General features: G+C 54.3%; 4 protein-coding genes across 4 annotated transcripts; all 4 read left to right on the top strand.

Annotated features, from left to right (window-relative positions):
• Nucleotides 1-3,103: 3,103 nt before the first annotated feature.
• CLUP02_09046 (WD domain-containing protein) lies at nucleotides 3,104-5,081 on the top strand (the record flags this gene model as incomplete). Its single annotated transcript, XM_049288027.1, has 4 exons — nucleotides 3,104-3,173; nucleotides 3,269-3,479; nucleotides 3,591-4,032; nucleotides 4,095-5,081. The coding sequence occupies 4 exons, from the start codon at nucleotides 3,104-3,106 to the stop codon at nucleotides 5,079-5,081; spliced, it is 1,710 nt and encodes a 569-aa protein (XP_049145171.1).
• Nucleotides 5,082-5,821: 740 nt separating this feature from the next.
• Nucleotides 5,822-7,927, top strand: CLUP02_09045 (Pro-kumamolisin; the record flags this gene model as incomplete). The annotated part of the gene is made up of 3 exons (XM_049288026.1): nucleotides 5,822-7,556; nucleotides 7,616-7,817; nucleotides 7,879-7,927. The coding sequence occupies 3 exons, from the start codon at nucleotides 5,822-5,824 to the stop codon at nucleotides 7,925-7,927; spliced, it is 1,986 nt and encodes a 661-aa protein (XP_049145170.1).
• Nucleotides 7,928-8,747: 820 nt separating this feature from the next.
• On the top strand, nucleotides 8,748-9,481 carry CLUP02_09044 (complex 1 protein; the record flags this gene model as incomplete). Its single annotated transcript, XM_049288025.1, has 4 exons — nucleotides 8,748-8,804; nucleotides 8,970-9,134; nucleotides 9,281-9,393; nucleotides 9,472-9,481. 4 exons carry the CDS (start codon nucleotides 8,748-8,750, stop codon nucleotides 9,479-9,481), a joined length of 345 nt encoding a protein of 114 aa, XP_049145169.1.
• Nucleotides 9,482-10,730: 1,249 nt separating this feature from the next.
• Nucleotides 10,731-13,543, top strand: CLUP02_09043 (uncharacterized protein; the record flags this gene model as incomplete). Its single annotated transcript, XM_049288024.1, has 3 exons — nucleotides 10,731-10,742; nucleotides 10,831-11,616; nucleotides 11,669-13,543. The coding sequence occupies 3 exons, from the start codon at nucleotides 10,731-10,733 to the stop codon at nucleotides 13,541-13,543; spliced, it is 2,673 nt and encodes an 890-aa protein (XP_049145168.1).
• Nucleotides 13,544-13,610: the final 67 nt, after the last annotated feature.

Here is a 13,610-nt window from a genome sequence, read left to right as displayed (position 1 = left end):
CACCGAAAGAACAATTACAGCTTGGGTGTCCGGACGAAGTATGTATACATAGAGTAACCGGTATCCGTAGCCTAGATATGCTCCGTACCCGTATCGTCGGACTGTAGTCTGTCGAACAGTGGAAGAAAAAGAAGAAAAAGCAACGTAGGTGGATGTGGGCGAGGACCTCTTGCGCCTTCAATAATCCTACGCTGGTAGTGGGCTCTCTGTGCATATCTGCGCTGCATACGGCAGTTCGCTGCCACACGGTTGCAGAAGCAATATTGGTCTTATTTGGCGTCGAAGCTTGGAAGGTGGGCTGGCGTCTGATTCTGTCTGAAGCATGCTCTTCGCCTGTGAACTGTCATTAATTGTCCCGACCCGAGTGCGTATTCATGACACATGGCCGTGTCCACCGTGACCTGTACGATGGAGGCTTAAACGGCTGCGAGATGGAGGTTGAAAGAGTTTTCTCCTCGAACAAGTTGTCACCTCCGCGAATAATATCCACCACGTTGCACTGGGGTTTCCGCAATCAAATGTTGGTGAAGCATGACACAGAGGAATCGATCACAAAATCGAGTTCCGAGGGATCGAAGCGAAGGGTCCCCAAAAGAACAGACTGGACTCCAAAAAACCGTCCAACAACCCGCGACCAACGACCAACGCGGCGGATCAGACCCCTGGCAGGCCTCAACGAAGCCCCATCGCGTATTCCATGTTAGTGCCATCGGCCCAGGGCGGCCGAGGCGTCTGTGTTGCTGCGTCTGCAGCCTGCATCTTGTATCCGTACGCAGTACTCCATATCCGCATGTGTTGGCAGGCCTTGTGCGGCGGCACGCACACGATCGTTGCAAATACAGCAGCTTGCAATGCAAACTGTAGCACAGAGGGTCCTGACATCTGCCTGAAAGGCTTGCAGTTCTGTTTCTCCTGCTATTGTCATTTCCTCTAATGACAGTATCGGTGACCACCAAGTCTCAGTAAGTGATTTCGGCGGCAGATGGCAGCTTTCTGTCTCGGCACTGCCTGCCTGAGTTTGTCCCATGTGTGTGTCTTTGGCGTGCTCATGTTTTTGTATGCAGGCTTGATATGTGGGTTGTGTATCCGTACTCCGTACAGTACGTTGTGTGTGTGTGGCAACTTGGATCGAGTTGTGCGAGGGTCGTCTCTCGGCCTTCCCTTTTTTGTTGTCCCCTCCTGGATTGACTGGCCCTGGCGAGATCAACAGGAGATTGAGGGACGGCGCAGCAGACCAGCAGAGAGTTCAACCGTGATAGGATAGCGAGAGGGTCAAGTCCCTGGCATCGTGCTGTATAAACCAGGTAGACCGGCGATCTGGTTCCCTCGCCGCGCGCTCGGATGTCTGAGAGTTGGGGTAAATGAACATCGCAGTGTCGACCTTTGCTCAATTCATTGTTTCCAAGGATTATCAGCAGAACGCCTTCTGCCGTCGTCCAGTCTGACAGACTGACAATCTGTACGAAGTACGTATGTCTTGTTTCCTCGTCATTGATGATGTGAAATTGAAAGGTTGCATCGCATGCCATCTGCCGTCTTCGCAGGTCGCATGCGTCGCGCACTCTGCACAATGTTGCAATTTGTCGACGCATCCTATGTTTGCTGCTCCTCCGGCTGTTGAGAAGACAGGGCCCCAGCAGGTCATCATTGGATTAAAATGCAACGTCGATTCGTACCCTCCCCCGGCTGTTCAGGGCAGTGAGCAAGGGTCAGAGTCTGCATGGACCAGGGCATGTAAGCCCAGCAAGCTGTCCTGTCCCTGGACAAATTTGAAATTGACAGCCCAGAGCCAAGCAACTTGAGAGATCGCGACTACGTACGCGTTTCTGGATGGAGCAGTCGAAGAGTCGGAGGGCGGCTGGCAATCTTGTGACGGGTTGATGACCTGCTTTGGACAATCGTCATCTACCAAACAAGAGGATCGTGAGGGACGCAATGGGTCCGCAGGCTCCCTTGCCCTCGTCTCGTCTCAAATTCCAGAAGGGGCGCCATTGCTGATGTCGTTGCCCTATCAAGCGAGGCATGTGAGGTACTCTGCAGATTACCGGCATATTGAATCAGTGAATCAGGACCGAGCACAGGTATTCGTACGTGCAAGGCAACGGCTGAAAGCTTGGGTATCCGTAGCAGATTGCGGGATGCTTCGATCCCCAACTGTCAAGAATCAAGCGGCAGTAACCTGCAGGCCTCCTGTTGGCGAGATGCAGATGAATTGTGATTGTATCATGGATGCAGATGTCAGATGCAGCCGGGGCGTCACGTCAGACGGATGCCCGAGACCCAAAGCACAGAGCTGACTAGATAGCCGGCGATCTTTTGATGAAAAAGAAAGGACTGGCGCGTGGCGGTGAGTGATACGAACAGGAGGCGGTTGAGGCGGTATCAAGCATGTAAGACAACAGGAAGCTCAAACTTCAGAGTCTTGCTTCGTTGGTGGCTTGTGAAAGCGAAGGATTGTCTATAGGTAGTAGATTCCCCGCTAGAAACCAAGGTTGAAGGGTGGAACTGGAAGAGATTGGCGAATCAAGACAATAGAGTGTGGAGTCTGAGACAGGCTTCGTGGCGTCTGCTACGCAGTAGAGGGGCGAAAGGAGAGACATGTCTTGTGAAAAAACATGGCATGGACAGATGAAGTTGAAGTGGTGTCGTTTGATGGTTGGCGATGATGTTGCAAATTCACGGCGTGCAGGAAGTAAGGGAGCTCCAGCTTAGCTGCACCTGCCAAGTTGAAGCTGCTGCCCTGTGCGCTCCTTCCCTCCCATAAGCCAGACCGCGTGGAGACCGTTGTTAGTGTCTCTAGGGAGAGCAGTTGGCGTTCTGAGAGCTCCTTCTCTGCTGTAAGGGTGAGTTAGTGGCTGAATTATAGGCAAGCTACAGGTCAAACCCCTCCGTGGCGCCTGTGCGAGACAACGTCTAGTGGCCATCGGTTGTTAGCGTATCTTCTAGCTGCTCTATTCGCACTATCAACTGCACTGCATGACTGCCAATAGGCCCTTGGCGACCTGAACCCAGGGGGCCGCTTCCGTGGTGGGGCCGTTTCTCGATTGTTATCGATAACGCACCTCGGGAAAAGTGGATTCGAATTTTTTCATCGTTCTTCTCAATGCGACATGCAGCCGGGTCTTCAGCCTCATCACATCTCAAGCTCAACTTCTCATTATCAACTTTCTTAAGTCTGATTTTTGGCTAATCCAGTCTCAAAGCCACACGCACACCAGTGTGTCATAGACGACTCGAAGAAGGAAACGTTGCTTGGTACTAACGCCAGCCATTGGTCCTGTACTTTCGCTCCCGCCCTGGCTCTTGCTCTGCCTCTCGCGTTCGCACTTTGAAAACCTGGAGAGATCTGAGTCTAGTATCAAGCCCTTCAACGTGGTTTCCAAGACTCGATACCCTACTTCGCCTCGACGGATCGACGCCACGCCCATCTCGCAACCTCGTGGCACTGATTCACTTCCCGAGCACGAGGACAAAGTCTTGTTCACCTCGTGGCTCTAGGCATCGTCGGCTTCTATTCTCGAACCCTGCCGTCGATTCGCCTGGTCTCTTTCACCCCTTGCGTTCTCTCACCCGAGCATCCGGAGTCACAGCCGCTCTCAGGTAATCTCTACAGTCTCGGATTCCGACGAGCCCGCGGCCTATTCGGCCTTTACCACCTCTTCCGGATACCGCCTCTCTGTCACTCACCCCTCCACCATGTTATCGGAAGAATTCTACTCCTGTATCTGCGGCCCGCCTATTGCGGCAAACACGGCCGTATCCAAAGATATCGGCATCTACGCCCATACTCTTAGCCCCAGCTACACGGTCAAGTCAACTCTCAAGAGAAGTGCTACCCCAGCCCACTGCTTAGCTATCAGTGACTCGCATGTCTTTGCCGCCCAGCACGAAAAGTCCCAGGTTCACGTCTACTCAAGATCGCGGGGCATCCAAGAAACAGTCGTTACCTTTCCAGAACGCATTCGGAGCTTGGCGTTGATTGACGATGTCTTGGCGTTAGGCACCTCCGAGGGCAGGTTGATCCTGTGGGAGGTAAACATTTCCTATTCCCGGGTGCAATTCCAAACGTCTTGTTGTGGCTAACGAAACAACAGACATGCACTGGTCGCCAGCTGGTCACACCACCTTGCCACGTCCAAGCCGTTTCGTGTCTGGCCGTCACGCCCTATCACATCCTTACAGGCTCCGAAGATTCCAACATTCATGTTTGGACAATCTCCCGTCTGCTAGAGCTAGATGCTTCTGTGGAGAGTGAGCCGGACCGTACGCTCGCCAACCACAGGGCTGCCATCACATCGCTCGCTGTCAGTGGTAGTGTCAACCCGGAAACCAACATTTGCGTCTCGTCCAGCAAAGACAAGACTTGCATCATCTGGAACTATCAAACGGGCGATGTTCTACGTACACTATTGTTCTCCACGGCTCCGCTGTGCGTTTCCATGGATCCCTGCGGTCGTGCCGTCTTCGTTTCATCTGAGGACAGGGCTCTCTACCTCGTAGAGCTCTTCGGTGAGAAGCCGCTCATTGGTCCGAATAGCACTGAATCATCGTCGACTGTCGTTCAAGTCAATTCACCGATTGGAGTTGCTGATGAAGATGCTGGTTCGGCTTTGTGCTTGGCACCAAACCATGATGGCACAACAATCTTATCCGGTCATGCAAAAGGCAAAATCTTGCAATGGCAGCTGGCCGAAAACGGTCACCCCACAGAGTTGACAGACCTCAATGCCTCTGTGACGAACTTGGTGTTTCCGCCATTGCTGAAAACACCTCGACCCACAAAAGCTGTTGCAGTTGTCAAGCCCACTCAGACCGAGCGGCAATTCACCTTTACATCTCAACTAAACACAAGTCTCGAACAAGAGACGAGATTCGGCAAGATGCTCAATGGCTTTGGTTTGCCTGATGATGCGCTCGAGGCCGCCATTCTTTCGTTCCAGGAGTCTCATGCACAACAATGTGCCACGGATGAAGAGGCTCAGCAAGAGACTGAAGAGTTGTGGGATATTATTAACGAGCAACGGGCGCTACACAAGCTGGCTATGCAGCCGTATCACGAAGCCAAATCATCTCATACCTGAGAGCGTTTCATCTTTCCTTCACCCAAAACCAGACGGCGGCTCGAGCCTTCAATTGACCTTATCCAAACTTTTGTTTTCCTCCTTCCAATTCTCCTTGTCTTCGCCTCTCGAGTCATTTGAGGAATTGCATCGGAACCAAATCCATCTTGAGCAGAAGAATCCGTGAAAGCTTGATGATTCGTCTCGCATGACCAGCACGAATCGGCCACGAATCATCTTTGTTTAGCAAACGACTAGAACCCGTCCTGATGGGGTGGTCCGGACCTATATGAGACGATTGTTTGGGGTACCTCGCGCCTCAAAGCTTAACCTTCGGCTATCGGCTTGTTGTTGATCAATCTTTCACACAACTTCCCGATATGAGGCCAGCCTGGCGAGCCGCGAAGAGATTCCTCGAACCGGGGTCCGGGGGGGTAAGAAACTGCACTTGTCAGAGGTGTTCCCGTCTTTGCCACAGGATCCCATGCGCTCAGGCTGCCGTTCACCCAAGTGTTCGTTTTGGGTTGTCACCACCAGACAAACAGCCCACAGGATCCTATTGAAACCGGTTTCGCATTCGTCAGGTCTAGAGCTGCTACCTTGCGTCAGTGGGGTTCGTCATGACTGGACGACAGCTACTAAAATATCAACAAATAGCCAGCCTTGTCGCTCGGTTCTTCTGACTTAGGTTCGATTCGTTGTGTGAAGTGAGAGAGTAGAGAGGAAGCCGTTTGACGACGAAAACGACCCGAAGATACACGATGAAGTTGAGCGCTGTAGCCACCCTCTTCACCGCCCTTGCGGCGGTGACCATCGCAAACCCGGTGACACGGTCGCACAGCCACGTCGTGCACGAGGAGAGGCATCCCGCGCGAAGAGAATGGGTCAAGAATCACAAACTACACACTATGGCCAGGCTGCCAGTACGGATTGGTCTTGCACAGTCAAACCTTCACCGCGCAAACGAGTTCATGAACGATGTGGCTCACCCCGGCTCGCCCAACTACGGCAAACATTGGACCCATGATGAAATCGCCGAAATGTTTGCACCGAAGCAGGAGTCCATTGCTCTGGTCATGCAATGGCTTGAGAGCGAGGGCATCCACCGGAGTCGTGTCGAGCTCACAAGAGGTCGCAGCTGGATCCAATTCAACGGGACAGTAGGCGAGATGGAGCGGCTCTTGAAGACCGAGTACCACATGTACAAGCACGAACAAGGTCACAAGCACGTGGCTTGCGACAAGTACCATGTTCCGGAGCATTTGGTTCAGCATATCGACATGATCACGCCGACGGTTCACTTTGACCAGCGCATTGGAGAGCAAAGGAAGAACACCAAGCATGATCTGGAGGAGCACCACATCGAAGAGCTCAAGAAGCGGCAACTCAGGAAGCGCGAGCTCGCCAAGCGAGACGTTGCTACTGGCGGCAAGAACCCGGCCATTCAGGGCAGTCCAGACAGCGGCTTCGGACCCAAGCAGGGCGCGGTTGTCATGAACGCCCTCATGGATCTCAACCAGTGCGACTCCATGATCACTCCGGACTGCCTGAGGGCGCTCTACGCAACCCCTCCCGGGTCGCTCAAGTCGTCCAACAACACCCTCGGCATCGTCGAGTACACGCCCCAAGCATTCCTTCAGTCGGATCTGGATATGTACTTCAACGAATTTGAGCCACGTGCGAAGGGACAGGGCCCCATTGTCAGCCTCGTCGGGAACGCCGTAGTACAGACCACAAACCAGAGCTTCCGCTTCAATGGCGAGTCTGCGCTCGATCTTGAGTTTGCCATGGCCATGATCCACCCTCAAACGACAACTCTGTACCAGGTCGGTGACCTCAACCAGGGTGCCAGCTTCAACAACTTTCTCGATGCGATCGATGGCAGCTACTGCACTTTCCAAGGTGGCGGTTCCAAGGATCCCAACATTGACGGGCAATACAGCCAAAAGGTTTGCGGCTCCGTTCCCATGGTCAACGTCATCTCCACAAGTTACGGCTTCAACGAGGCGGATCTCGGCAAGAAGTACGTCGAGCGCCAGTGTGCCGAGTACATGAAGCTCGGCCTGGCGGGCGTCACAGTACTCTACTCTTCTGGTGACTCTGGTGTTGCCGGTAACGGCAAGCAGTGCATCGACACTCAAACTGGTGCATACAACGAGGGCCAGCAGGGCATCTTCAATCCTTCGTTCCCCGGCGGCTGCCCTTGGGTTACCTCCGTTGGTGCTACTCAAATTTTGGAGGGATCGACGGTCCATACCCCTGAGAGCGCCTGCCAAAAGGCCATCTTCTCTGGTGGAGGTTTCTCCAACGTCTTCGCAATTCCCGACTACCAAAAGAAGATGATGGAGCAGTACTACGCAAAGAACGCGCCGCCGTATGGTGCAGATCGGTACAACAACTCCAAAACGGTGCGAGGTTTCCCGGACATTTCTGCCAATGGCGCCAACTATGTCACTGCCGTCAACGGCAAGTTCTCGCTCTCTTTCGGCACATCAGGTGAGACATTCGACTTCCAAATTCCAGTATCTGTTCGGCAAGAACTAACTTACTCGCAGCGTCGGCACCTGTTGTTGGATCAATTGTCAACATGATCAACGAGAAGCGTATTGAGGCGGGCAAGAAGCCTGTTGGCTTTATCAATCCCACGCTCTACGCTCACCCTGAGATTCTCAACGACGTGACCAACGGCGACAATCCAGGCTGCGGGACTAAGGGCTTTTCCGCCGTGGCAGGATGGGATCCCGTCACCGGCATGGGGTAAGTACCTTCTTCTCCCTGGTCAAGATTTTACAAGCCATCAACTAACAGACGCAACTAGAACACCTAATTACCCTGAGATGGAGAAGCTATTCATGAGCCTACCCTAATTTCGAACTAATGGCCGCGCCATAGTAGTGGCGTCTGGCGGCGCAAGGAACATACTTACCACACACACAATGTCATATATATAGTGCTCCTCAAGAGGCATATATCAAAGACGCGGGACATTTTTTTCTTGCTCAAACCCCCTCTTTGTGGCCGCGCAGTGTAGAACTGGTCAGCTGCAGGGTCAGGATACCAGGAACGAGGGGGCAAGGCATTGTAGATTATAAGCATTAATAGAGGTACTTTACAAACGTCGCAAATGTGTAGTTTGTGATGCCTGTGGTGAAGGTTCTGAAATGGATTGTCGTGGTGCGAAATTGGATGAACTATGCAAAGCTAGAATTGAGAGTCATGCTATAAATCAACCTCCAGACTGATCCCAATTGCATTGGTAGAAATCCCACTAAACCAAATGGTGATGAATCGATTGCTCATTGTTTCGGCCACGCTCACTTTGGTGCTTGACGAAAACCAGAGGTACGAGGCGAGACCGGCCACCCGGCACATTGGGAGCGGCTTAGACAGCGGATTAGTAAAATGCCGCGCCCCGAAAGGGCCGCTAAGGCTAAACGCCGAGCGGGAGGAGAGAAACCGCGTTTGCATCATAGGTCCGTTTCCCGCCCCGAAACCTCGAGAAATAATTCCCATTTGCGCCTCCTTCACTGCCCGAGAGCTATTATTTTTTTTCTTTCTCTCGCAACCGCACCTCACGACGACACACCCCAGCAGAACTTCCCACGAAGTCCTCTTAAAGCCACCGATAGGTTTTTTTTTCCTCCCGCACGGGGCACCGCATTTAAGTACACGAAAAGCGCATTCACGATGGCGACGGCGATACAAGCTCTCAAGGGCGATGCGCCGCAGCAGGCTCGGTCTTTGGTATGTAGAAAACGACGGGGCAACTCTCCCAGGATTCCTCCCGACTGCATACATGCTTGTGACTCTGTTATCCATTTGACTTCGAAAGATCCAGATGCCAAGACGTTGCGTCGAAAACGCCTGAAGAAGAGCTTTTGCTAACAGTATTCTTTGCGACAACTGTAGTACCGCCAGCTGTTGAAGACGGGCGAACAGTTTGCGACCTACAACTTCCGCGAGTATGCGAAGCGACGGACGAGGGATGCTTTCAGAGAGCACCAGAAGGTCGAGGACCCGCGGCAGGTGCAGGAGTTGATTCAAAAGGGGATTAAGGAGCTTGAGAAGCTCAAGGTTAGTGGGCTCTGTGTCTCCTCACGAAACTCCACCTTCTCGTTCTCGTCGAAGGAGCGTTTTTGGCGTGACGACTAGGGATGGGGAGGACGAGGGACGGGATTGCCCGGAGGTAATAGAGAACGAGCTAACACTTTTGGAAACAGAGGCAAGCCGTTGTCAACCAGTTTTACAAGTTTGATCGGTTAGTAGTTGAGGGCGGCGCCGCTGGCAAGCAAAAGGGCAACAAGGGCGATATTGTCAGACAAACGGAGCATGGGTGAGTTTCTCCTCTAGATCTACTTTCTAAGGGACAATAGCTTGGGTAATTAGAAACTGACTTTTGATGGCTCTACAGCTTCGACTAAACAGCGCAACTCCTCGGATTGTGGAGCGAAAGTCCAACTTAATAACGTCGCGAGCTCAACGGAACAATGACTCGGGATCTTTTCCTGTACAATATACTCAAACGGGGGGGGGGGGGGGGAGGAAAAAAAAAAAAAAAAAAGGGGGAAAAAACGGGGGGTGAATAACAACAAAAGGGGGGGGGGGGGGGGAAAGAAGATCCTCCAACTTTAGAAAAAAAAGGGGGGGGGGGGGGGGGGGGACGGAAGACAAGAAAAAAAAAACGGCGGAAAGATCGGGGTGTATGACCATCAAAAGGGGGCGAGGAGGAGTCAAGAGATTCTCTCAACTTTATGAAAGAAAGGGGTAGGGACCGGCGCGGCGGCAATTACTCCCCCAAATGAAATGCACTCCTCTCTGGAGTGTTGACTTCTTTTTTTATAATCTTCAACCAAGGCTTTTATTTTTGGGAGCATATAGATATGGCAATGGCGTTTCTATGACTGAGGCCTGTCGTTCTCGGGACTGTGGACGGCGGGATAGCATGGTTTTTGTCCGTTGCGTTCGAATCCTGGCTGTAACTTTGTCAGGAGTGTGTCATTCTTGTCTGCCAAGTAAGCCTTCCGTTCGACTCGTATGCGAGTACTATCGAGGTCGATGGTCTCCCTAGTTTTGCAAGTGGCTGCGGGAGTACGCGTTGATAGGAACTGAGGGATCATATCCCACTCACTATGCAAAAATCTCACTCAAAGAAGCTTGGAACTGTGAGGCACATATATCGAACAACCAAGCTGGAGAAAAGCATTGTTGATGTCCTCCTGATTACTCACGGTACAGGTCCATGTTGAATTCCACACCGAGGTCTCAGCAATCAACTCTCGGTGAACTCGGTAAGCTGACTAAGCAGAACTGTCCTCGCGCTTGCCGTCTTTAGAGTTCGCGACGAGGCTGCGTCTCTGGGTGGAGCCAATCCACGGCAGTCTACAGCGACGGTAGCTCAATCATCAGCGAAACCACATAGCGTCCGCGCGCGTCGCATCAATTTGCATCAATTATTTGCAACTTGAGGTGCACATTGCTTCCTTGTCATAGCCGTTAGCCTGCGCCCACGAAGTCATTGTCATTCGAGTCCAGAATTTGTGGACCATCGTCACGAATCAACCAGAGCTCCGTCGCTGCGCGCGCGACCCTGCATCATTTGGAATTGGACCAGCTTCGAACCCCTCTCGGATACTGTGACCGCGTCCACCGCTTCGAAACCCTGGTTTCACTATGGCGCCAGGAGTAAGTTCTGTCAAGTGAACATTTGGGCTCAAGTCGAGATTGCCTTGCAACCAGTGGCAAGTAAGTCTAACACAGTGACTCTCGATAGACTCGACGCGCGAATCGTAGCGGATACACCGAACACGATGACTTTGAAGGTCTCCCCGTGCGCCAATGGCGCCAGGAATGGGTGAGCGTCGAGCCCCCCGCGCCCGCCGAGACGACGCAGAAGAACGACATCTGGGACGTCGAGCTCCCCTGGGGCATGCCCAAGGACGCGGGTCTCCTGCCCCAGCACAGCCAAGACCTCCTCCGCGCCGCGCGATCGGGTGTCCTCTACAAGAGGCCCGCGCCGACCGAGGAGGAAGAGGCCGAGACCGACGCCGTGCCCGACAAGCCGGAGAAGAAGGAGGACGAGGCGGAGACCAAGGGCTTCCAGATCAAGGTGTGGAAGCAGATCAACCGCAACTCGGAGGGTTCTCCCGTCTCGCACCTGGCCAAGCGCAGGAAGGGCACCGTCACGATCTCGTCCAAGACGGTCTCGAGCCAGGTTCCCGGCGCGACGGTGACCAAGGCTACTGTGCGACGAGTCGATGCCGCAGGAAACCCGTATACGCAGGAGATTACGCTGCAGGAGGGCCAGGCAGTCGAGGGCGAGATCATCTCGACGACGGTCGTGGCCGTCGCGGCCGTCGATCCTGCGCAGCAAGCGCCGCAGCGCGTCCGGCGACCACCGCCACCTAAGAAGAAGAACAAGCCTGGTCCGGGACGCGGTCGCAAGAAGAAGATCTTGCCTTTGCCTGCGCCGGCGGTGCCTGGCGCACCGGCTGCTGCGCCTCCAGTAGAAGGTGCTCCTGCAGCTCCCAAAGTTGAGGGAGCGGATGGGACGGACCCTGTAAGTTTACCGCACTCCCTGTACTGAGAGCATGTGACTGATCGGTTTCTAGGCTGTCAAGCAAGAGCGGGAGGACTCGAACAACCCCGACAGCGAGATGGCTGACAATGACGACGACGACGGCGACGACGATGATGGTGATGATGGCGATGACGGCGACGAGGAGCAGCGCGATGGTGAGAACACGGATAGCCAGGACCAGGAAATGACCGACGCATCTCCATCTGTGCCCACGCCGAGTGTTGACACAACGGCGGAATTCACCGACCCCGAATCACCAGTGCCAAAACGCGCTGCGCCGTTGGCAAATCCCGTCAACCTCGCGCCTCCCAACATACACCTGGCAAACTCCTCTCCCAAGGGCAGCCCTCTCAAGAACGTAGTCTTGCCGTCCCCCACAGAGCCACCAGCTCAGTTTTCATCTATTTCAGAAGCATTGGTGCCCCCGGCAGCGCCAAAGAGCGAGCCTGTGCAGGCTGACATGCCTATGGGTGATGGACCTGAGCCCCCGAAAGAGCCGTCTCCGCAGCCTCCCACTGAATCAGTGGATTCGCTTCTGCCTGATCAGCTACCTCTTGCCGACAACTCAACAGAGCTCCAGGATGCATCGACAGCACTCCCGCCTGCCGAAAAGGTGGGCGACATTGTCTCCCCCATGGCCGAGACAAGATCAACCTTTTCGTTGGCGACGACTGCAGAGACCGATGCTTCGGGTACCAGGTTAGAAAGCGGTGACCAAACCGTGGCGTCAAATGAAGCTGCACAAGACTCGATGATGCTAGACGCTCCCGAGGAACGTCAGCCCTCTCCGGTCCCCGAGGCTCCGAGGGCCCCTGAGATTCCAGGGCTTTCTGAAGCTCTCTCAGCCTCGGAGGCACCGCCGCCTCCTGTCGAGGAGCCAGCACCTCTTGTCGTGGAGGAGATTTCTGAAAAGAAGGAAGAAAGCCCCATTGTTCCGCCAACTAGCGCTGCTGAACCTTCCGTTCCGATTGCTGAGGTTGAGCCAGTGGCACCTGTGGTCGAGGAGATGCCACTTGCGCCCCCAATCCCTGAACAACCCACAGAAGCTGTCGTGTCACCGGCAAAGTCTCCCGTTAAATCGCCATTGAAGTCGCCAGTAATTCCGGCAGCGGAGTCACCAGTCAAATCACCCGCTCCCGCGTTGGAACCCCCAGCTCCCTTGGAGCCTCCTATTGTTGAGCCTGCCGATATCCCACCAGAGATTCCAGTCGAAGTACCCATTGAAGCTCCCGTTGAGGAGTCGGCTGCGTTGCCGCCGCCAGCACCCCTCGAGCCCCCAGTCGAGCCTTCCGTAGCCCCGTTGGCGGAGATTCCGGTTGAGATTCCTGTCGAGGTCTCTGCCGACGTCGCAATGGAGGAGGTACCGGCCGATCTTCCCGCAGAGAAACCTATCGAGACATCAATCGAAGTTCCAGCCGTCGAGATCCCGACCGCCGAACCTGAGTCGATCCCGCCAGCGCCTGCCGAAGTGCAAATGGTGCCGGAAGACGACGGCCCGGATCTGCTTGCCGGTTTGGAGACGGAGCTTGATCGCCAAGCCGAGATTAGCAAGTCCCCACTTCCCGAACCGCCTGCGGCCCCGCATCCGGAGCCAGCGGAGCTCCCTGAGATTGCCAACCCGGTGCCATTGCCCGAAGTCCCGCCCATCGAGCCTGAGAAGCCCGCACAAGAGCCAACAGAGGCGGCGGCGGCCACTGAGAATGCTCGGGTCCCAGAGGTCTCAGAAGTTGCAGAGGCAGAGGCGGTCCCTGCTGTAGCTGCTCCCTCGGTTTCGGAACCGGCACCGGCTGAGGAAGCTGCCGCGCCCACGGAGACGCCAGCTGCAGAGACAGCATCCACGGAGGAGCCAGAGAAAAAGGCGGAGGAGAGCTCGACTGATGCCGTTGTACCTGCAGCCGATGCCTAGTTTGCGTTTGCTAAAGTGGATTTGTCGAGGTACACTACTTGTCCGGGGGTGTTGGAAGCTATTGGTG

The sequence above is a fragment of the Colletotrichum lupini genome, chromosome 4 (genome assembly GCF_023278565.1).
Source record: "Colletotrichum lupini chromosome 4, complete sequence".
Taxonomy (NCBI): domain Eukaryota; kingdom Fungi; phylum Ascomycota; class Sordariomycetes; order Glomerellales; family Glomerellaceae; genus Colletotrichum; species Colletotrichum lupini.
The sequence above is the reverse complement of the archived record's forward strand: the minus strand, read 5'-3'. Positions and strand labels throughout refer to the sequence as shown.